Source organism: Pelophylax lessonae (assembly GCF_965119305.1).
Source record: "Pelophylax lessonae genome assembly, chromosome: 3".
In the NCBI taxonomy this organism is placed as follows: domain Eukaryota; kingdom Metazoa; phylum Chordata; class Amphibia; order Anura; family Ranidae; genus Pelophylax; species Pelophylax lessonae.
This window is the reverse complement of record NC_138770.1, coordinates 266,490,286-266,514,691: the sequence shown is the minus strand read 5'-3', so window position 1 is coordinate 266,514,691 and position 24,406 is coordinate 266,490,286. Positions and strand designations below refer to the sequence as shown.

Genomic DNA, 24,406 nt, shown 5'->3' with positions numbered 1-24,406 from the left:
ATAATTAAATAAAAAAAAAAAAATCTATTAAAACAGGACTGTAGTATATATTTTAAATGCAGATCGTTTAAGTACCTGATTTGGTAGCATCAGCAATAATTTCTTGGGAAGTACTAGAAACCAATCAAATGGACTACATACAGATGTGCTGACAGGAAATATTCTTTTTTTCAATCAATAATTTTTATTAAATTTCAAATACAAATGAAAAACAGAAAATCACATCAAACAAAGTGTGATATAAGAAAATAACAACAACAAGGTAGAACATTATCCAGTAGTGAATGTTACAGTGTTCAAACAATAGTTATAAGCTTTGTACAAGAGTGCTTTGACATCATGCATGTAAAGGTTTAACATAGTTTGTTCTGATGATGGGAGGAGAAGAGAGGCGTCGAACCACCCCGACTCAGAACCCCTAGGGGAACAATGTCACTAAGCCACGAGTTGTCAACACCCCCCATCATCCCCAGGACAAGGCTGAGTAGAACTAAGTTAATTAATAGGTTACATTATAAGCTTCTAGTATCAGGTGTTAAATAGGGCCACTCCGACCAAGCTTTTTGAAATTTGTGATAGGATAAAGCGTTGAAGGATAAAGCTTTTTGTAGTTTGTAGTTTTCATTAACTAGGGTTATTGCCTCAGAAAGATTAGGGGTGTCGGTGGTTTTCCACTTACGTAGTATTAAGGTTCTGGCAGCCGAAAGGAGATGTATAATCATTTGTCTGTATGTCAATGGGTATAGTTCAATGTTTAGATTCAACAATGCTAATTCTGGTTTAGGAGGAGTTAAGATTCCAGTGGTGGATGCTATACATTGGAAAATTGCTTTCCAAAAGCTTGTAAGGGAGGGGCACTCCCAGAGGACGTGCTGTAAGGTATCCACTCTACCTTACCTGGGTCGAGTTGATCGCTATTTGCCATTGCTTTAGGGTGAAAGAGTGATTAAGCGTTTTCTCCCATTTCAGCATATGTGGCGATTTAGTTTTGAGGGAATCAGATGTAAGGCAGGAGTAAAAGAGGGATATACCTTTGGTTAGGGGCGGTACCGTGGAGATGAAATTCCATGTGTGGGAATTGGCTAGTAGTTCTGAAAATGGATGTTTGGCTAAAGTGAAAATGATCATAGAGATGGTGAGTGACAGGTCATGAGGGAGGGAGAATTCCTGGATAATTTCTTCTTTTTCTATAAGCCTACAATTTCTGTAGAGTTGTGATATGAGTGATAGACCGTAATCCCCCAACTTAGTGACGTTGAGCTTGTTAAATTTAGATTCTAATATCTTAATAGGAATATCACAGGCGTGGAAAAGGTTTACTGTGGTTGCTAGTTTGGAAATAGCTCTCCAAGCTTGCAGAGAAACTTTGACTGTGATGGGAATGTTGGACCAGTTCCATGGTATCCACAAGTCACACTGAAGCATGAGTGTTAGGCTTTTAGTTGGCACTAAGTTTTCCTCAATTGATGCCCATAGTGGTTTTTCACTACTGGTGAGCCAATGTTTTATTTGGTCTAGTCTTGAGGCCCACCAATAAGCTTGTAAATTGGGTAGTCCAGCTCCTCCCATGGATTTGTGTGCAGTGAGTACATTGAAGGCTATGCGGGCTTTCTTCCCTGACCATATACATTTCCTAATAATGCTTGTAAGGGCATTCAACTGTGTTTTGGGCATGGGGACGGGTAGTGCTCTAAATAGGTATAAGATTTGAGGAAGGATGGTCATTTTTATTACTGCCATTCTCGCTCCCCATGATAGGTCTATTTTCGAGAAGTTATTAAGGTCTTCAGAGATTTTTTGCTTTAGGGGTTTTAAATTTGAATGGTCAGAGGTTCCAGGTGTGATGTGAACGCCTAAATAAGATATTTTCTCATCTGTCCATAAGAAGGGGCAGTTTTCTAGTAATCATTTTTTTGTGTCAGGACAAACATTTAGGTTCAGGACCAATGATTTGGAGTTATTTTCTTTATAGTAAGAGATCCTACTGAAACGGGTAAGGATAGTGTGGGCTGCGGGTAGGGATGATTCTGGAGATGTCAACATCAAGATAATGTCGTCTGCGAACAAATTAATCTTGTGTTCTGTGTTGCCAAAAGTGAACCCTCGTATGTTGGGAGAAGTTCTTATTGCTTTGGCTAGGGGCTCAATGGATAAATCGAAAATTGTTGGGGAAAGGGGGCAGCCCTGTCTTGTGCCGTTTGAGATTTTAAAGGGTTTGGAAAGCGTTCCAGACGTGAAGACTTTGGCTGTAGGTTGGGAGTAGAGTGCCATAATTGCTGAATAGATGTTACTCTCCAGGCCAAATTTACGTAGGGTGGATGACATATACGTCCAGTTGATCCTGTCAAACGCCTTCTCTGCATCTAATGTAAGCAGCAGAGAAGGCGTCCGACGTTTTTCCGCTATATTAAGGACATTTACAATTCTCCTAGTTGCGTCTGACGTTTGTTGCCCAGGGATGAATCCCAACTGATCCTTCCGGACCAGAAAGGGAAGCACCCTCTGCAGATGTTTGGCCAGTAGTTTAGCAAATATTTTGAGGTCTGTGTTTAACAGCGAGATCGGTCGGTAATTTTCAGGTATTGAAGGATCTTTCCCCTGTTTGGGGATTGTGGTCACATATGCTCCCAGCATTTTTTTTGGCAATGATGACGTGTCAACCACTTTTTGGAATACGTCAAGTAGAAATGGCGTGAGGGTGTGTTGAAATAGTTTGTAGTACTCACTTGGGAAGCCATCTGGGCCTGGTGATTTGACTTGAGACAGGGATATTATTGTTTTTCTAATTTCGTCCATAGTTATGGGTGCGTTAAGCATTTGGAGTTGGGCTTCAGAGAGACGGGGCAAATTAAGGTTCTCTAGAAAGGCTAAAATATCCGTACTTATGGGTTTGTGGATTGTGGGATCTGATTCCAAATTATAAAGTGAGTAGTAATAGTCAGCAAATTCATCTGCTATTTCCTGGGGATGAGTTAATTTGTGATTTGTTTGTGACTGAGTAAGGTGAGAGATCCTAAATTTGGTTTGTCGGGATTTAAGCCTATTTGCTAATGTTTTACTTTTTTTGTTGGATTGCGCGTAACATGTTAACTTAAGTTTTCTAAATTGAATATCGCTCTTTTCCAATAGGATAGAACAAAGTTTTTTGTAAATTTGGGGTCTGGGAGAATTTTGTTTTTTGATTCAAGATCATGAATTTGAGATAGGATGTGTGAGAGTTTTTGATTATATTTTTTCTTAAGTTTAGAGCTCTGCTGTATGCAGACTCCCCTCATGTAGGCCTTGTGTGCTTCCCAGAGGCTCCAAGGGTCTGACACCGAATTTGCATTTAGTTGGAAAAATTCAGTAAGATGTTGGGAAACATGTTTTTTACACACATCGGACTGCAGGTTTCTGATGTTGCAATGTCATACAGAATTAGCCCCCCTGGGGATTCCCTCATCCACGGTCACCTCCACCACAGCATGGTCAGACCATGTGATATCTTTGATGGCTGCGGATGAGATCATCTCCAGAAGTCGCCAATCAGACACAAACATATCCAACCTTGAGTATGTACGATGTCTGGAGGAGTAGAAAGTGTAGTCTCTCTCAGATGCGTGGAGACACCTCCAAACATCGTACAAGCTTTCCTTTATAGAACAAACCCTGTAAAGAGGTTCTTCTGTTGTTTAAAGAGGAGGATGTGTCCATCTCTGTATTGGATGTCAGGTTGAGGTCACCACAGATCATAAGATTGCCATACTTGACTTTGGAGATGGCTTTGAGTGTTCTTCTGAGGAATCGCAGTTGATGCGTGTTAGGAGCATAGATCGATGCTAGGGTCATAGGTAATCCGTTAAACGATCCTGTGATAATAATATAGCGGCCATCTGGGTCAGTCATTAGATCCTTGAGTTGCCAATTAATTGTGTATTTAATCGCTAGGAGGATTCCCTTTTTCTTCGCTGGTGATGTAGCTAGATAGATGTTGGGAAAGTCCTTGTTAGAGCATTTAGGATGATTGGACGTCTGGAAGTGTGTTTCTTGCACTGAAATGTCCGCATTTGAATATTTGGCTTCTTTCCAAAGAGCGTATCTCTTGGCTGGATGATTCAATCCGTTTGCATTTATCGAGATTATTTTAAATGGCATTTTTATGTATAGAAAGGATTTGCTGGTCAGGCTCCGGTGTGGAGTTACCAGTTAATGGGAATGTACTGTGCTTATATTCTTGGTCTCGAGAGGGATGGTTTGAAAATGGAGATTCCCTGTCGTTGGAAGAGGAAATTGAAGCATAACTGGAGAAGGAAAAAAAAAGTACAAAAATAGAACATTATAAAAAAAGGACCATAAAAGTGGTCCGAGATCGACAAAAGTGGTCGATAACCTGTGTGGATAAGGGGCCGTGAGGAAATTTTTCACTCCATAGGCCTAGAACCGGTATGGTGCTGGTTTGAAGTGCTGGGAAATCCACCCTGCAGCTTATTTTTCTTTTTTTGAGATTTCTTCCTAGAGACTACATTCCATTCCTCGTTGGTAGGTAGAGGGGTAGGAGCTCTGTGTTGGGAGTCCTCAGTAGGAGGGACGATGCCCCATCTCTGAAGCAATGAGAGTCCTTCTTCTAAGGTTGAAATTGAGGTAGTGGTACCGTTGTGAGTGATGGTGAGGGTTGCCGGATGTTTCCATTTGTGTAGTATTTTATGATTTCTTAGCGCTTTTTTGATTGTCGCCAAGTTCCTCCTTCTCTGAAGGGTGTGTCTTGACAGGTCAGGCAAAATTTGGATTGTTGAAAATTCTGCTGGTAATTCAGAGGATTGGCGGAATGAGGGCATTATTTTCTCCTTGGAATGGAAAAAATGTACTCGCAAGAGCACATCCCTCGGAACTTCTGGCGCTAAGAAAGCTGGTTTGGGCACCCTATGAATTCTGTCAATAATCCTATCAGTTTCGGATAGTGTAGGAACAAGCGTAGAAAATAGCCGGGTAGCATATTGTTCTAGTTGCTGTGGCTGCACTGATTCCGGAACTCCTCTCAGTTTCAGGTTGTTCCTCCTTGATCTGTCTTCTAGATCAGCAACCTTGTCCTTAAGCCACAATATTTCATCAGAATGTTGATTGTGGGCCTCAACTATTGTGTTAAAGGACAAAGCTTGGCTGCTAAGAGAGGATTCAACTGTATTCACTCTGTCCCCCAGGTTATGGACTTCCTGTCTGTATTGCTACATCCAGCCCATTATGTCTGCTTGGAGTGATGATCTAAAGGAGTGCAGCATTTCTTTCAGCATGATGTCAGAGACAAGACGCCCTTCTGTGGGAAAGGCAGCAAATTGATCCTGTTGGTGAGGCGCAGAGCCTGAGGCATAAGACTGGGTTTAGATCCATCCCCTTAATGTGCTCCTGACTCTGTTTGGCTGGAGATATGATACGGGGTTTATTTTTAGCTGGACTTCTTGAGGAGGGGGACTCCGGGGAGGAAGACACTGAGGAATATTGACTGTCAGGATTCCCTACTTGGCGTAGTGTTTGTGAATTGCCTCTTCTGTCACTTACTGATGCTGTTTGTGTATGGATTTGCAGGACCCCACTGCTGTTGTTGCAGTTGTTTTGTTGTAGGGTGTCTGTGTGGAATCCGTGGATCTGCTCAAGTTTAGTTTGTTTTGGTGATTCTTTGCACCTACGGGTCATGACCACAGATGTTTGCGAGGTGGGCAGGAGTCAGAGGCGTTTGTCTTTTGCTGTAGGGGTGGATGGATGGGGTCCAGTTCACTGTGGCCGCATGGAGCAGTTAGTTTAAGTGGTCATTTGTAGCTCTGATCTCCACTATCCCTCCTAGAAGGAGATTAAATAGTCAGTCTGAGCAGAGGTAATGTTTGGGCTTCCTAAATGATGTTGCAGATAGCGGGGGTACTGTGTCTCCACGTGGGGGAAGGGTGTAAAACAGCGCCGCTTTAGGTGAAGATGGAAGTCTTTTTATTTTTGCCTGGGCCGAGCGGGAGGCTTGCAGCAGGAAGGATGCAGTTCGGGAGGTGGCAGAGGGGCCCCAAAGTAAGTTAGGCCTTACCCGATCACCGCCGCGTCCCGCGGTAGGAAAGACCGCGGCTCCGGCCCGCGGCTAGGCCTCAGTCCTGGCGTCCCGCCGATCGGGTCTTTTCCTCCGCAATTTCGGCTGGCAAGTGTCCCAGGGAGGTGTAGAGAGAGCTTGATGGCTTTTTCTGATAGCTGGGGGTGAAGGATTGAGAGGATTGCAATAGATTAATCCAGGCCGAGTCGGAGCTCCTCTCTCCAGCGTCCTACTCCGTCGGCTTGAGACAGGAAATATTCTAATAAGTTATCAGAAGGGTGAGCTAATCTGCTTGCTGCTGCTCGTTGACTGCTTATCTGCAGGCTGGGGCAAGGAGGTGATTAAAGCTATTTTATTCATGATGGACACAGCTATCCTTAGGGGTTTGAACCTATCCATAGGAATCAAAGCAGTGTGTACAATAAATGAGGTACTTGGGCTGCACCATTCATAATGAAAGGTTGTGTAGCACCAGACGAGACTGCATAGGGCTAAAAATTAAGTATTTAACTGGGTACACCAGGGGAGGGGGGATCTATAAAGGACAACTTCATTAAAATTGGAGTTGTCCTTTAACTGCAGTAGAAAAAAGTTTGCTAAGAATATTCGCTGGTGTCTGGCTACAATGAGGGTAATTGGTGTGCCCTTTGTGTAAAATGATTTTCACCTTTGCAGCCCCGGGAATTAAATCTAGCCCCATGAAGATTTCAGCCTCTTCCTGCTCCTTCTGTATCTTGTCTGTGTTCTGAACAGGCAAGAGAAAAAAGTAGGATATTGTTAGTGGAGCATTACACCTTTTTGATTAGACAAATTCCTGCAGTTCAACAAAAGTTAATAAATAGTTTTGGGCAGAAGTCTTTCCTAGGTTTGGTCCACACTATTGTGATGCAATTGTGACTCAATTTGCAGTGCAATTATGTAGTGCGACTTTGACGTGACTTAAGTTGTGTTTTGGATGTGGTTTGCATATTTTATGGGGCCAAATCGCACCAAAGTAGCACAGGACTCTTTCCCAATGTTGCATCGCAGCTGAGCTGCGTTGATGTGAACTGGCACCTTGGAAGCAAGGTTTTTTTCCATTGTCATGCAATTCAGTGCGACCCAAGTCACATCTAAAGTCGTATCATTGTGAGCCAGGCCTTCATCTCCTTTTCCCCAGTGATCACCAAAACAGCAGTATTTTAACTTTGTACCAAATCGTACGTTTAGAGGCAGTGGCAAAGGGCTGGTTGATGTCAGATATATTTAAATACCGCCAAAATTTGCACAGGCACCAGAGTTTACATCACAGCATAATTTCTTAAGTCAACATCTCGGTGCAGAGAGTAGAAGCTTACCCAGGACAATATCCCAACAAAGATCCCTCTGTAGAGGGTAACATTGTCAAAGAGAGTATTGTGATCCCTAAAAGTGTTACACATTATCAAGCATTTATTCACCTAATGTAAAAAAAAAATATATATATATATATATATATATATATATATATGTCTGATTTTTTTAAAGATTCTAGGATGTAATAATCAAGATTATATATTGCTTTTTAGGTCAATGGTTAAATAAGGTGATAGTGATTGTAGAGCTTTAATGCCGAACACAGGGCACAAAAATGTTCTGTTAAATATATTTAATAGCCGTACAGAATTTAAATCTGCTTTGTGTGCACCAGATGCCTCTGCAAACTCAGATGTTTGCCTTGGAAAAGTAGCTATCTCTTGGGAGGGACCCATTAGGTATACCCAGTACAGACTGTCTGCAGAAAACTAGAGGAGGGGACAGATACAAGACCAGTCATTCTGCACAATTTAAAAGTGCAGCAGTGACCGGTCTTTATTACATGAAACTCCCACAGAGACAGAATGCTTTACTGCACAGACCTTAAGAAAATTCACAAAGCACAAGTAAGAACACACACTTCTCTTGTAGTTAGAAAATATTTGTTGAGATTCATTACTCCCTATTAGATAACAATGCCTCAAGATGTTGCATGTTTTATGTTTGCATTTGAAGGCCTGAATTATGATCAAATGTTTTCCACTTAGGTCCAAAAAGTTTCAGTCATTCATCGAAAGCTGCCTAGTGAAGAACCACAGCCAAAGACCCACAACAGAGCAGCTTATGAAGCATCCGTTCATCAGAGACCAGCCAAATGAAAGACAGGTTCGAATTCAGCTGAAGGACCACATTGATCGAACTAAGAAAAAACGTGGAGAGAAAGGTAATATGATTAATCAAAGCCACAAGTTGTGAATTAAGTTTTAACATGTGAAATCAATAATGTAATATCAGGCTTTCATTTTGGCTGATGAAACTGGGAAATTGATGGTAAGGAAACTCGTATGTCAAGTCACTTATTTAGAAGCAATGTGTGCTAATTCATTTTTTTCGTTCAAATTTGCAGTCCACATGTTTTTTAGATCAAAACCCACACATGCACATTTTTCTCTTTTGTTCATCGATGGACACAGCGCTCCATAATTCAAAACTACTGGATTATATTGCCTCCTCCAGAAGTAGGACTAGACAGAACAAAAAAAACCTTGCTATGCCCATGGGCCATCCTCAGCTTGGTATATAACCCCCCCCTCTCTGCTTTAGGTAATCCGTTTTAATCTGTCTTGTCAGGAGTAAGGACCTAGGCTCCCGGCTGGGATCTCTGGTCCTAGCAATTTTTTTTCCTTCTTTACATCTTTTTTGTTTTTTCTCTTGGGACATTTACAATCAACTCCCGGGCTCGGCGACAGGCTGGATAATCTAGATCCAGTGGTCCCCCCAACCCAGCCATCGAACACGTGCAAACTGCAGCTACGTGCTAGGTCATCTGCGACATAGCCTCACAGACAAAGGCTGGCCAGCTAGATAAATATCTCGCAGGGTCGCATATGACCAGGCTTGGGTCTGAGTCACAGCGGTCACTTGGCTAACCACTCCTCTACTTCAATGGCAAGGAATCTGTCTGGAGCGTTACCCACCCTTTTGGCGTTTTTTTTTTTAGGTGGACTCAGGTAACCTCCAGGGACGGCCAGACCTGCCTGCAGGTTCCCTACTCCCATCCTTAAAAATCCCTCAGTGAGCTGGGCTTCCCCACTTCCTTTCCCCCCTTGTCTGGATCTGAAGTCTGGTGGGGGTCCCAGGGCATAGAAAGCAGCGGAGACCCCTGGGGTCTCCCCCGCTATCCCTACTCTTTAGGGGTCCTTGGATAGTGTGTGTGTCCTGCCCTGGTAGTCTGGAGGAGTCCCAGTGTAGGAGACCCCCAGGTGCATGCCCTACTGTTTGCAGAAACTGATGCAGAGTGCGCAGCGGAGTTTCCCCAATGTGTGTCCTACCCTCGAGGGGGGGTCCCCTTGCAGAGGTTGCAGCATTGCAGAGGGCGCAGGGAAGATCCTGACGGCATGTTTCAGAGTTTGTAGCTGATGGTGGCCATTTTCCCTTAGTCTGGCTGGTCTCCGGTTGGCGGCCATGTTTGTGTAGCTCGATGTCATGGGGGGCCATTTTCCCTTAGTCTGACTGGTTTCCAGCTGGCGGCTATGTTTGTGTAGCCCGGTGATGTCACGGGGGCTATTTTCCCTCAGTCTGGGAGACGCTGGAGACGACCGAAGCTTTGTGGGGATGCCGAAGCTCCTCCTCTTCCTCCTCAGTTTCCTCTTCCTGTGCCTGGGACATGTGAACAGGGATGGCATCCATGGTGATGCTGGGTCCGAATTCTCTGCGGTCCTCCGATCAGTAGGGTAAGTTCTCGGGGGTCCGTGTTATCTCTCTCTCTGCTGATAGGTACCCTGAGCCGTGGTGGCAAAAGATTGTTTTTGCACTGCAAGGTCTTCCTTTCCTTTATGAAGCCTCAGGGTCACATTTCCCCCACTGACCCCCTCATGGAGGTGGCAGGTCCCTCGGAACCCCAGCTTCCCATGCTTGCACTGACGGTGGTCCTGCAGTCCTTAGTGTGGCGGGTGAAAGTGGCATGTGGGCAAAGGCCCAGGAGGAAGCGTCTCCCGTCTTTCCCTGATCAATCTGTCTCATATTATTCTGAGCCTGATGCACTGGGGATGCCGCTTGTCCAGGAGGGCTTACTACCACCCCCCCAGATCCATCTGATAGTGAGGATGATTCCTCCATGGTCGCAGCAGTGAATTAAAAAGCGCTGGTAGACGCACTTATCACTGCAGTACGTGAGACTTTAAAAATGGAGGATGCGGCTAATGTAGCCACGGATGTGGCTGTGTCATTTGGTACGCATAAGTCACATCGCCCTCCAAATGTGTTTTCTTATGTGCCTTGTTTTGACAGGTTTTCCTGTAAGGAATGAGAACAGCCAAAATCACCCTTTGTAGTCCCCAAACGTTTTGCTGTACGTTACCTTTTGAGGAGTCACTTTTAAAAAAGTGGGCTAGTCCACCAGAGGTGGACCCTCCTGTTTTCAGGTTGAATAAATGATCCTAGTAGAGGAATCCCCATCCTTTGGGGACCCGGCTGACAGGAAAGCGGAGGCTGTGGAACGCATCGCATTTACTATGGCTGGTTTGACATTGCGTCCAGTCTTTGCCTCAGCCCTGGTGTCTCAGACCGTAACTGAATGGGCCAAGCTTTTACACCTGGGTTTGGGGGGTAAGCAGGTCCCCACTGCTTATGTTGATTTAGCGGACCAGTTGGTCCATGGGCTGCAGTTTATTTGTGATGTAGCTTTGGATACAGCTCCTGTGCTGTCCAAACGTTCTGTTTTAGCGGGGATGATTAGACTTGTGCTCTGGCTTAAGAATTGGTCCGCAGACCTAGCCTCTAAGAAAGCTCTCATTGATCTGCCCTTCTAAGGCGATCGCCTGGTTTGGGGCTACCCTGGATAACATCATTAAGGGTATCATGGGGGGGTACCTTCCTGCCATAGTGTAGGAAATTTAAGGAGCCTTGTTGCAGATGGGGGCCCTCCTTCTCAGCACATAGAAAATTATTTTGTGCTCCTTGGATGGAGAATAAGGGAAATAGATCTTTCAAATCTTCCCCGGGAGGTTCCAAGCATCCTTGGTCTGGTAAGCCTAGAGCTAGCTTCTCCGGACCCGTAGACAAGACCCCTTCAGCATGAAGGTCTGCCCTCACCCTCTGTTGGGGTGGAGGGATAGCTTCCCTGGTTTCCAGCCTCATGTACCTCCTTCATGGGTGTCAAGGGGATCCACAAAATGATTATTTTGGGGGTACCCAGAAAGGGGGACAAAGCTTGTCCTTTTCAGGGTTTTTTTTAGGTCCTGAGTCTCCTTGTGTGGATTTAATGCCTGAAAAGGTTCAGGTGATGTCTGAACTACCTAAGGTCCCCCATATCCCTGTCCAGGGAATTGATTTACCTAGGTCTGATTCTAGTTCTGACCAGGGTGGTCCTTCCTCTGGACAAACCTCAGGAACCACAGGCCGTGATTCACCGGCTGCTGTCACACAGATACTTTTCTCTCCCATTTTGCATACAGGTTCTGAGACTGGTGGTATCCACCTTCAAGACAGTTCTGTTTGCACAGTTTTACATGCAGCTCCTTTAGCAGGTTCGGCTCCACAGTAGGATACCGAGGTTTGTGGTGAGATCACAGGTTCCTCTGGCAGACGCCACGGGCGTCCAAGGGCCATGGTCAGGCCTGTATTATTCTTGGCTCAGGCTTATTCCGCAATTCCTGAAAAGGGATCAAGGGCAAGGATCTTCCAATCAGTCTGGTGGCCATAAATGTCCCTTGGGGGCTTCCTCTCAGAGAAGACCAGTTGTCCCAAGAGCTGATATACCATCCTGCTTTACAGTCACTGGTTTTAATGGCATAGCTATTGAAAGCCAGGTACTGAGGGATAGAGGTCTGTCTGGATCAGGGAAGGTGAGAAAGTCTTCTTTCAGCAAGATATTACATCGTCTGTGGAAAGCATATATTTCTTGGTGTGAGTCGATTGGCATTCATCCTCGATCCTTTTCTGTGGCTTGGATCTTAAACTTTCATCAACAGAGCGTTAATCAGAAGTTGGCCTTGAGTACCATCAAGGGCCAGGTGTCTTCCCTTTATTCAAAGACGCCTAATCACACACTCTTGGGTTCGTACCTTCATTCAGGGGGTGCGCCTGTTCGGTCTCTTTTGCCGTCATGGGATTTAAATTTAGTACTTTTGTTTCTCCAGAAACCTCTATTTGAGAATATTCAGGAGATTCCCTTGCCTACGCTATATCAGAAGGTGACATTCTTGGTGGCTATAACCTCAACCCGCAGGGTATTGGAATTGGCGGCATTATCCTGTTTTAGTCCCTGTCCATCATTCCTGCCCAAAGTTGTCTGACTTCCATTTGAATGAGGGCATTGTGTTGCCTTCCTTTTGTCCCAAGTCGGCTCATCCCAAGTAATTTGCTTTGCATAGCTTGGATGTGGTTTGTGTGATTCGGGTGTATTTGGCAGCTACTGAGTCCTGGCTAGGCCCATGGGTGTAGCCAGGTGTTTTTTGTTCTGCCTAGTCCTACTCTGGAGGAGACAATATAACCCAGTAATTATGATTTATGGAGCGATATGACCGTCGATGAACTCAGAGAAATGGATTTTACAGTAAGTACAAAAATCCCATTTTATCAAACAAAGCACAGATTAATATATTCATACATAAATAAAGAATTCTTTTGCATGCACCTATTCATTTTTCTATATTTTTTTTCCAGATGAAACAGAGTATGAATATAGTGGAAGTGAAGAAGAGGAGGAAGAAAATGATTCAGGGGAGCCAAGGTAAATAGATGACGCTGCAGAAATGAGAAATCCTCGTTACTTATTAAGAATAAGAAATATATGTTTCTCTTACGTCCTCCGACAGTCGCCACCTCCTCTAAGTCATCACTATTGGGTATTGACTTCCACTCTGCAGGAGTAGCTAGGCATAAGACTTAGTCAAAAGAACAAAAGCATTTGCATAGACACACCCATGGGGGCTGTCCTACTGGTCAATACCCCCCTGCAGTGAACACTCCCAACTCAGTTTGTTTCTGCCTAGCGTCAGGAGTAGTTAGGCTTTCCCTGTGCTGGGGCTACAGTCTCAGCCTTTCTGATCTCTTTTATTTGATTTTCTTTGAAAATGTCAGTTTTTTCTTGTTATACTAGCTGTTTATTTTGTCAGCTTTAGTTTTTAGTCGACTCTTCGGATGAAGATGGATTCTTGCGGAGCTGGGAATCGGACTGACCGCCCTGGTTCTCCAGGGCAGAGGGTCAGAGGGACCCCCAGCCCGCCATCGAGCGTTCAGCCATGTGTTCCTCCTGGCATTATGAACAACCCATCCCTGCTCGCAGCAGGGATGCAGCCTGTGAGGTGGCTACTTCACTGGACACATCTGCGGTGCTGCAGTGTCCTGTCCTTGGCTAACGGCATTCTCTGTCAGATGAGGACAGCGGCTTTCCGTTCATAGAGGCACCCCACGCCATCTGGTACAGGTAAGTACTTCTGTGTGGGGCCTCTGTCTGGGGTGGCAGTCCTGTGTTGCTGTGTGTCCCCCATGTCTGTGCCTGTGTGGGGCTCCCTGTGGCGATCCCTGGGGGGGTCTTTTGTACATGCGCTGCGGTGCTGTGTATTGTTGGGGGCCCCTTCCCCTATGTCACTTCGGTGTTTTTCTGGGGGTACAGACGATGTGTGTGGCGGCCGCAGCGGGGAAAAACCACGCGGTCCGCCATTTTTAATATGGGCATGCATGTCTGGCTTCACTGTGGGCTACATTACATGCTGTTTTGGCGCCATCCGGCGCCATCTTGCGTGTGGCAGACCGATCGTTCCGAGCACATGTTCGGCGGCCATTTTCCCAAAGCCTCCCATTCAGTTCTATAGGCAGCCATTTTCCCTGGGTTATTGCAGCTTATAGTTCAGCCTCTTATGACCTCACTTCCTTTTCCTCTGAAGCAGCGATCGATGTGGTAACACTCTGTGGGGCTCTGCAGACTGTCTCTTCCATAACGTTCTGTTTTGTCATTCCTGGCTCAGTTTCTTCTCCTTTTGGGGGTATTTAGTCACTGTACATATAGCGGTGGGCTGCGCACTCCGCATCGGTATTAAAGGGCCAGTACCTTTAATTGCACTGTTGTTTTTCTAACTTGGGCAATGGATTCTCAGGACAGCAAATTTCCTCCAGCTCTGGTGGGGGACCCCAGTCCTGCTGGGGCCCCTGTTATACCTGATTTGGCCGCCGTAGTGGCGTCTTTAGTATCCAAAATGGAGGTGCTGATGGCTGAACGTGCTGCTAGGAAAAGACCCAGACTATCTATCTCCTCTTATTCAGATGGTGATGTGGCTGCTGTGGCGGGCGTGCCCTTTTCAGGGTCTCGCTCATCCTTGGACCCTCTGGGGTCTGAGGGGGAGGCGGAGGTGGAGGGGGCTGATGTTTCTCCCCCGGGGTTGCCTGAAGAACGCGCGACCATGGATGAGTTGATTGTTTCTGTAAAAGAAACACTACACTTGGAGGATGAGCCCAGTCCTCTAGGCATTGTGTCCTCTTTTTGGTACACATAGGACTCGCAAGTCGGCGCAGTTTTTTCCCTGCCCTGCTGAGTTTCATTACACTGTGAATGAACTGTGGCGCACTTTAAAACGTCAAATCATGGTTCCTAGTCGGTTTAAACTACTTATCCCTTTGCGCCAGCTACGGAATCGCAATGGTGTGTGCCTCCACAAGTGGATCACACTGTGGCCGTGTTAAACAAGGCTACCTTGATTCCTACTGAGGAGACCCCAGTTTTTCGGGATCCCACGGACAGAAGGTTGGAGTCTCTAGCCCGCCATTCCTACATGGTGGCGGGTTCCTTGCTCAAACCTGTTTTTGCATCCGTTCTGGTGGCTCAGGCGGTGGCTGATTGGACTAAGTTGCTTAGATGCAACCTCGCGTCTGATTCTGCCCCCCCTGCCACGCTGGCTATGGTGGATCAAATTCACCAAGGAGTCATGTATTTGTGCGATGCGGCCTTAAAGGCCCCTTTGGTAGCACGCCTATCTAATGTTGCGGTGCTTAACCGTCGACTGATCTGGCTGAAGGGCTGGTCGGCTGACCAGACATCACGGAAAACAGTTGCTGATTTTCCCTATGCTGGTTCTCGCCTTTTTGGCGAGGCGTTGGATACCTTGGTAAAAGGCGTCACGGGGGGCAAGAGCACCATGCTGCCCCAGAACCTGAAGCACAAGTCCTTTCGTGGCAAGCGGGGTTCCGCCTCTCGACCCAATCAAGGGTCCTTTCGTGCCTTTCGGAATCACACCAAGGGCAAGCCCTTGAAGGGCCAAGGTAGCCAGAAAAAGCCCTGGATGGGCAAGCAGAAGTCTGGCAATGCCGGTGCGGCGGGTCAATCCGCCTCTGCCTGAAGGGGCGCCCTCACCCATTTCTGGGATGGGGGGACGTTTGCGCGGTTTCCTCCAACCTTGGCTGCTCCAAATTCCGGACAGGTGGGTACAGGAAATCATTCGATCAGGGTACAAGATCGAATTCCTTTCCCGGCCGGCGGACAGATTTTTTCCCTCAAATCTTCATTTGACCCCAGGGCGCCTGCAGGACCTGCATCAAGCGGTGCAGAACCTCCTTGCCCAGGGGGTGATTGTCCCGGTGCCTCATCGGGACAGGTTTCGGGGGTTTTATTCCAATCTGTTCACTGTGCCCAGAAAGGAGGGCAAGGTGCGTCCTATTCTGGACCTGAAAGCACTGAACCGTTTCGTGCGCGTTCAAAAGTTCCGTATGGAATCTATCCGCTTGGTGGTGGCCTCCCTGAGTCCAGGGGAATTCCTGGCCTCTATAGACCTGATGGATGCGTACCTACACATCCCCATTTTTGAGGGTCACCAGAGGTACCTTCGGTTCGCAATAGCGGAGGACCACTATCAGTTTGTGGCGTTACCTTTCGGCCTCGCTTCGGCTCCAAGGGTCTTTACCAAAGTGTTGGCCCCTGTTCTGGTCCTGCTAAGGACTCAGGGCATTGTGGTCTTGGGATATCTGGATGATCTCCTCTTAAGATCGAGTGTCCGCCAGAACCTACTGCGCGATATGTCCACCACGGTACAGACGCTCCAGGAGTTCGGATGGACAAATCAACATACAGAAGTCGACCTTGTCTCCTTCGGTTCGTCTTCCCTATCTGGGAATGGTTCTGGACTCTGCTCAAGCAAAGGTGTTCTTGCCGGAGGACAAGCTCCGGACCTTACAGGACGAGATCAGGTCCCTCAGGGATAAGCCATCCTCGTCACTCAGGACCTGCATGCGGTCCCTAGGATTGATGGTATCGGCCTTCGAGGCGATACCCTTTGCTCAGTTTCACACACGGTCTCTTCAAGCGGAGATCCTGGCCAGGTGGGACAGACTACCTCAGTCCTTGGATCTGAGTGTCTCATTGAGTCGCCGGACCAGAATGGATCTTCTGTGGTGGCTCCAGTACCCGGCTGTGTCAGAAGGAAAATCCTTCCGTCCGTTGCTGTGGACGGTGATTACCATGGATGCCAGCCTGTCGGGCTGGGGTGGGGTCCTGGGCAACCTGTCTGCCCAGGGCACTTGGTCGGGGGAGGAATCCTCCCTTCCGATCAACTTATTGGAATTGAGAGCGATCAAACTCTGTCTCTTCCAGTGGTCGGATCAACTTCGGGGCCGTCCGGTTCGGGTACAGATGGACAATGCTACCGCGGTGGCTTACATCAACCACCAAGGGGGCACCAGGAGTGCCCGAGCGGCCCGGGAGGTGACCGACATTCTGTCTTGGGCCGAGACTCATGTCCCAGCGATTTCAGCAATTCACATTCCGGGTGTGGAGAATTGGCAGGCCGACTATCTGAGCCGCCAGACCCTGGACCAGGGGGAATGGTCCCTGCACCCGGAGGTCTTCCAAATGCTGTGTGCAAAATGGGGATCCCGGACATGGATCTGTTCGCGTCTCGCCTAAACCACAAGGTGGAAAGGTTCGTGGCAAGAACGTGCGATCCTCTGGCAGACGCCTCGGATGCGTTGGTGGCCCCTTGGCATCAGTATCGTCTGATGTATGCCTTTCCTCCGATTCAGTTGTTGTCCAGGTTCCTTCGCAGGTTAGCCTCGGAACCGCACCTGGTGATTCTGGTAGCGCCGGACTGGCCACGCCAGTCCTGGTAGGCCGACGTTGTTCACCTGGCAGTGGCGCCTCCTTGGCGGCTGCCAATGCGGGAAGATCTACTGTCTCAGGGACCGATCTTCCATATAGTCGCTGGCTTTAACGGCCTGGCTGTTGAGACCCAGGTCCTGAGAGACAGGGGTCTCTCCCCTGAGGTCATTCCTACTCTGATCAAGGCTAGGAAAACCTCATCTGGTAAAATCTATTACCGTACCTGGAAAGCTTATTTCGCCTGGTGTGAGTCCAGGGGGTTCTCCCCTCGCTCATACTCGGTGTCGAGAGTGTTGGCTTTCCTCCAGACTGGTGTGGACCAGCGCCTGGCGCTGGCCATGATAAAGGGCCAGGTGTCTGCACTGGCTATTCTTTTCCAATGCCCTGTGGCGTCTCATTCCTTAATTCGCACCTTCATTCAAGGTGTGCGACATTTGGCTCCTCCCGGGAGGGAGCCTTTACCTCCATGGGACTTGAACTGGGTTCTGTCCGTGTTACAGCGTGCTCCCTTTGAAAACATCCGGGAGATATCGTTGCCTCTGCTGTCTAAGAAGGTTGCCTTTTTAGTGGCAATCACTTTCGGCTCGCAGAGTATCGGAACTGGCGGCGTTGTCTTGCCGCTCTCCTTACTTGGTCATTCACAAGGATAAGGTGGTCTTGCGACCACATTCGTCTTTTCTTCCTAAGGTGGTCTCTGAGTTCCACCTTAATGAGGACATTGTCCTGCCTTCACTTTGTACGAAGCCTAAGCATCCTAAGGGGGTTGCTTTGCATTCCTTGGATGTTATCAGGGCGATCAGGGTTTACCTGTCGTCTACGGAGTCCTTTCGGAAGACGGATTCCCTCTTTGTCCTTCCTGAGGGACCTCGGAATGGCATGGTTGCGTCTGCAGCGACCATTGCCAAATGGATCAGACAGACCATTAAACAGACTTATGCTTTGAAGGAACGGGTTCCACCCTTCCCTGTTAAGGCGCACTCTACCAGATCTTTGAGTGCGTCCTGGGCCTATTGGCATCGTGCCTCGGTGGCCCAGGTGTGCAAGGCTGCGACTTGGTCGTCGGTGCACACCTTTTCCAAATTCTATAAGGTGGATGTTCTGGCATCAGCTGATGCCTCCTTTGGCCGCAAAGTTCTCAGTGCGGTTGTGCCATAGGGGACCCTTGTATTTTTTAATGTGGGTCCCTGGCTGTTGGGGTGTTTATCCCCTGGTTATTTGTTTTCCTGGGTTGTTGCTCCTGTTGAGCCTTTTCTGTTGCCCAGAAGGTTCTCTTACTGTGCGTGTAAGGTTCCTTTCTCTGATGTGGGTACTGCGTTGCCTTTTCTACGGTTTCGTCTCCCACCCCCTCATGTCTACACTGCTTTTGGACATCCCAATAGTGATGACTTAGAGGAGGCGGCGACTGTCGGAGGAGGTAAGAGAAAACTGAATTTTTGTAAAATCTTATCTGTAAAATTCCTTTCTCTGAGTCCTCCGACAGTCGCCGCCCCGCCCCTCTTTTGGGGTTGTTTTCTTGTTTACCTACTGCTATTCTACCAAACTGAGTTGGGAGTGTTCACTGCAAGGGGGTATTGACCAGTGGGACAGCCCCATGGGTGTGTCTATGCAAATGCTTATGCCTAGCTACTCCTGCGGAGTGGAAGTCAATACCCAATAGTGATGACTTAGAGGAGGCGGCGACTGTCGGAGGACTCAGAGAAAGGAATTTTACAGGTAAGATTTTACAAAAATTCCGTTATGTGTACATCAATAATGATATGGACATTAATCTTCAATTAATTTCATGGCATACAGAACTATGATAACTTTTGCCAAGACAAATACAAGATTTACATTGAAGCCTATGTCAAGGCAAAAAAACAAAAGAAAAAAAAAAACATGAAATGCATCTCTACAATACATGCTTGTTTCCCCTTGTTCCCTTTAAAGACCCTGCCAGTACAAAACCAAATACTTGCTCATCTGCCAGAAATACACTCAGCCACTAAGGCTGGCCATAGACGGTACAAATTTCTTTTCTGCAACCATGAGTTGCAGGTAAGAAATTAGCATGCACGATTCCCCCATCAACACAGTGTTGACAGGGGAATCCCTCCTGCCTGGGCCATTGTCTTTTCCCAGCGAGGGGTGTTGATGTGGGAGTTGGCGGGGGAAGCCGTCCCCACCGGATGAAGGTAGTGATTATAGCTAGTGGCTATAGCAACCGCTTGAGATATATATGTATAAATGGTTCCTGCGCTATCCTGGAGACAAATTACTCCTTAATGCTGCACCACAATACTGATACTATATATACTATATACCCCCTTTTAACCGCTTGAGATAATCGCAAGCATCACGGCAGCTGGTTTTACCCAAGTTGATTGATCGATCAACTTGGCACATTCAACCTACCCATTAATGATTCGAATCTCGGCCAGTTCCTGCCTAGATTCGAACCATGTATAGCCTTAGCCCTGTTTTGGACTGACAATGACATTACTCAGCATTTTTGTAAACAAAATGTTGCCAGTTCTCCCTGTTTTAGTTTGCTAAATTACTCAACCACCCCACTTTTAGATCTCTGAAAGCTAATCCATTTATAATCCAAGATAAGGGGGGATAAACAGGATTTTTGAGATAGCACAGGAAATATGTAAAAGGACAACTCAGAATTCCTGACAAAATTAACAGGGTTTTTTTGCATTTATCAACCAACTATACAACATCAATTCCCCAAAAGTTGGGACGCTGTGTAAAATCGACATAAAAGCAGAATGCAAAGATTTGCAAATCTCGGAAACCTGTAACCTAAGATCCCCCCCCCCCCCCACCACCTCAAAAATAAAAATGTGTGTTTGTGTATGCATATATACAGTATCTCACAAAAGTAAGTACACCCCTCACATTTTTGTAAATATTTTCTTATCTTTTCATGTGACAACACTGAAGAAATTACCTTATTTTATTCCTCAACCACTTCCGGACCGCCCGCCGCAGTTTTTCGTCGGTATTTTGACGTTAAATACCGGTGTTATGATAGCAGATAGCTGCCATAACCCTGGTATTTTCTTATAGGGCCAGTGGTCCTCTTTCACATAAAAGTGGTCCCAATGGTGGATTCGCCACGGGATCACTTTTATGGGCGACAGGAGAGGTGTCCTCCCCCCTCCCTTAAAGGGCCATTTTTTCTTTTCTTTTTTTTTTTTTTTTTTTGCTTTTAGATGTAGATTTGAGATCTGAGGTCTTTTTGACCCCAGATCTCACATTAAAGAGGACCTGTCCTGCTAATTTCTATTACAAGGGATATTTACATTCCTTATAATAGAAATAAATGTGATCAATATTTTTTTTTAAAGGGACAGTGTAAAAATAAAGGTAAAATAAATTTAAAGTGCCCCGTCCCTCTGAGCTCACACACAGAAGTGAACGCATATGCAAGTCTCGCCCACATATGTAAACTGTGTTCAAACCACACATGTGAGGTATCGCAGCAATTGCTAGAGTGAGAGCAATTATTCTCATCCTAGGCCTCCTCTGTAATTCTAAACTGGTAACCTGTAGAAATGTTTAAAGCGTCGCCTATGGAGATTTTTAAGTACTTATGTTTGTTGCCATTTCACGAGCATGCGCAATTTTGAAGTATGACATGCTGGGTATCTATTACTCGGCATACATTATCTTTTACATTTTAGAAAAAAAATGGGCTAACTTTACTGCTTTCTTATTTTTTAATTTAAAAAAATGTATTTGTTTTCCCCCCATAAAATTGCATTTGTAAGACTAAGCGCCGGTTCACATTGCAGCAACGCTACTTCGTACCGCGACCTCCGTGGTCGCGGTGCGAGCAGCGCGCCGCGACCTCGGAGCGGCCGCCACGGACTTCATAACATTGAAGTCTATGGCGGTCGCCTCCGGGTCGCCCCAAAGAAGCTCCGGACCCTTTTTCTAAGTCGGAGCGACTTGTGTTGCTCCTATTAGAACGGGTCCGCAGCTTCCCTATGGGAGGCGACCTGCGGTGACCTGTGAGGCGACCAGGTCGCCTCACAGGTCGCCCTAGTGTGAACCGGCACTTATTCTCTAGCAAAAAATACTGATTTTATGTTGTAAACAACAAGTGTCAGAAATAGGTCTGGTCCTTAAGCGGTTAAAGTATAACTAAAGGCAAAACTTTATTTTATGTTTTGGATAAAGTGCAGAAGAATTAGAGCTCTTGTTAGTTTTTAATATTGTCTGCATGCCCCGTTAGGGAAATTAACCCTCTCTATTTGTCCTGTTTACCATCATCATTGAAAGTAAAAGTAAAACAAAATCCCAAATTTTGGGTTCTCCCCATAAAAGTAATATAGGGAAAATCTTCCAATGTCACCTGGGCATCCACAAGGATTTCCTTTATTTTGCAGAGATTTCCTCTCAGTCCCTGCTTGGCTCTGGGACAGGAAGTGAAGGGAAATCTGTGTAATGGTACACAGATCGCGAAAAAAATATATATATATCTAACGTGTTAAAACTAGTGATCGTCTGATATCGCCTTTTTTAGTGCCGATACCGATATTTTGGTCATCGGATATCGATATTGGGCGATATTATCGGACATTTAAAACATTTTTTTTTTTTTTCAGGTACTGTTGTGGAGGGATCCCAAACCCCTCCTCTGCACTTAAACAAGTTTAGCTGTTTTGAATGCTCGCAATTTTTTTAATTTGCCGCCGAGTACCTGGAAGTGATGTCATGACATCACTTCTGGGTTTTTACATGGAGACCCGATCAGAGTCAAATGCGGCCGTGCAGGTAGGGTGCCCGGTTCTCCCGTTGGGACGGGAGACCCGGGCGAGCCACGGAAGGCGACGGGAGGGGGGTGACGTCCCCTCCCGCTCCTTGTAATGACAACCGAGCGGCTTCTCAGCCGCATCGGTTATCATTACAAGACAGCCGACCGTCGGCTATGGACGCCTGTACCGAGGTGATGCCTCTAGCTGCAGGCATCACTCCGGTACAGCACTTTTCCAAAATATCGGCAATATTAGTAACCTCAGGGGCCGATTCCATAGATCGGGAAAAGTGCATATCGGCATTGCCGATAATTGGTTGATCAGTAGTTAAAACCCTCTCTTGCTCTATCCAAAATGAAAAAAAAAAAAATTGCCATTAGTTCTACTTTAACCACCTCCCACCCGGGCCATTGTAGATATACGGCCGGGCGGGAGTCTCGTCCTTCTGATCGGACGTTCCGGAACGTCCTTCAGAAGGAGAGAGATCGCGCCGCCGCGGGCGCGCACAGCGGCGCGATCTCGATGTGCCTGTATCCCTAGGACACAGAGCAACAAGACTCGGCAGGAGGGCCCTGTGATTGGCCCTCCTGATCACATGACGGCTGTGTCCAATCACAGCCGTCATGTAATGTCAATACAGCCATTGTAACAGCTTCGATCTCTTCTCCTCCTGACAGATCCTGTCAGTGAGGAGAAGAGCAGAGGATCGATTCTGCAGCCGGGGTGATCAGTGAGTATTTCTGATTACTCACTGATCACAGGGGGGGTCTGTGCTGGTAATCAGATGATTGATTACCAGTGCAGCCCTGGGGGGAGGGGGTGCCACTAGAGCCACCAGGGATGCCCACCCATGACCACCAGGGATGCCCACCATGGCCACCAGGGATGGCAAACAGGGCTCAGAGAGCCTGCCAGTGGTGCCCCCCTATCAGTGCTGCCCACCAATGCCATCTATCAGTGCTGCCCACCAGTGCCCGTTTTTGCCATCTATCAGTGCCGCCCACCAGTGCCCATTATTGCCAACCAGTGCTGCCTATCAGTGCCCCCCATCAGTGCCGATCAGTCCCGCCCATCAGTGCCACCTATCAGTGCCCATCAGTGCTGCCTATCAGTGCCCATCAGCGCTGCCTATCAGTGCCCACCAATGCTGCATATCAGTGCTATCTATCAGTGCCACATCAGTGCCCATCAGTGCTGCATATCAGTGCTACCTATCAGTGCCCATCAGTGCTGCATATCAGTGCCACCCCATCAGTGTCTCCTCATCAGTGCCTGTCAGTGCGGTGTCATCAGTGCTCATCAGTGGAGGAAAAAAATGTATCCATTTACAAAATTTTATAACCTAAACAAAAAAACTTTTTTTTTTTTTCAAACTTTTCGGTCTTTTTTTATTTGTGCACCAAAAAAGAAAAAACCTGGCGGTGATCAAATACCACCAAAAGAAAGCTCTATTTGTGGGGAAAAAATGACACAAATTTGGTTTAGGTACAGTGTTGCATGACCGCGCAATTGTCATTCAAAATGCAACAGCGCTAAAAGCTGAAAATTGGTCTGGGAAGGAAGGGGGTTTAAGTGCCCAGTATTGAGGTGGTTAAAATGGTAGAATTTCTCAGCTTAAATATTTGATTTGCTTCTGTTTTCTTTTGTGAGATTTGCAATCAGTGCATGTTGTTTTTATGTAGATTTTACACAGCACCCCAACCTTTTTGGAACTAGGGGTGGATTAAAAATCTTCGGATAGTATTTTTACCAGACCAAAAGCAAGCCAATAAAAGAAGTTGATTTTGCATACACTTTTAATAGGAGTAGTACCCCATGGGTAAGGGACTCTGAGGGCCCTTTCACACTCAAGTGCCTGAAAAGCTCGAAAAAAATGCTTTGCTTTAAAATCAAAGAATGTGTTCACACTGGGGTGATGCGCTTTTGTTGCAGTGAAAAAAATCCAGCTTGCAGCATCTTTGGAGCATGTTTGGGGAGCTAAAAAAAAAAAAAAAAACGCACCAAAAATGCAATGGAAAACGCAGTAAAAACGCACACCGTGATGCATTTTTGGTTTTTGAGTCACATGTCCTTTAAATGTCTTTCTATGTGCCATGTTTTTGCAGCGGATCAGTGTGAAACTGTCCTTAATGTTGTCTCAGGATACATTTAAAGATGTCCTGAAATATTGTATGTAGATTTCCTTTTTTTTGTATATTTTTTTAAACCTTCCTTTTAGATGACATAATAGTAGCACACATGCTAAATACTGTTAGAATATTTCTAAAAATGATTGGGATCTGGTCTTTACTCTCATTTATAACACATTATTCAAATATTTGTGAGCACTACTTATCTGGACAAACAAGTTCCTATCAGCTTTATTCTGGGGGCCCATTCACACTTGTGCATTGTGGCAACGTGTGCTACAACACACGCATTGACACATAGCAACGCACCTGCTCTATGTGCATTGCAAAGCACATTCTACAGTAGTGCACAAAGCATCACAGCTCACCGCAACGCTTATGCTACTGTATGTTATATATACTA

General features: G+C 46.4%; 1 protein-coding gene across 11 annotated transcripts in view; it reads left to right on the top strand.

The window, feature by feature from the left end:
* The window catches only part of TNIK (TRAF2 and NCK interacting kinase), a 478,118-nt gene that overhangs the window by 279,682 nt on the left and 174,030 nt on the right, over window positions 1-24,406 (top strand). For all 11 annotated transcript variants that reach the window (XM_082249643.1, XM_082249642.1, XM_082249649.1 and 8 more), the window contains exons 10-11: window positions 8,086-8,261; window positions 12,704-12,770. In XM_082249643.1, coding sequence (XP_082105769.1) covers window positions 8,086-8,261; window positions 12,704-12,770 — 243 coding nt within the window. The remainder of the gene's footprint in view (window positions 1-8,085; window positions 8,262-12,703; window positions 12,771-24,406) is intronic.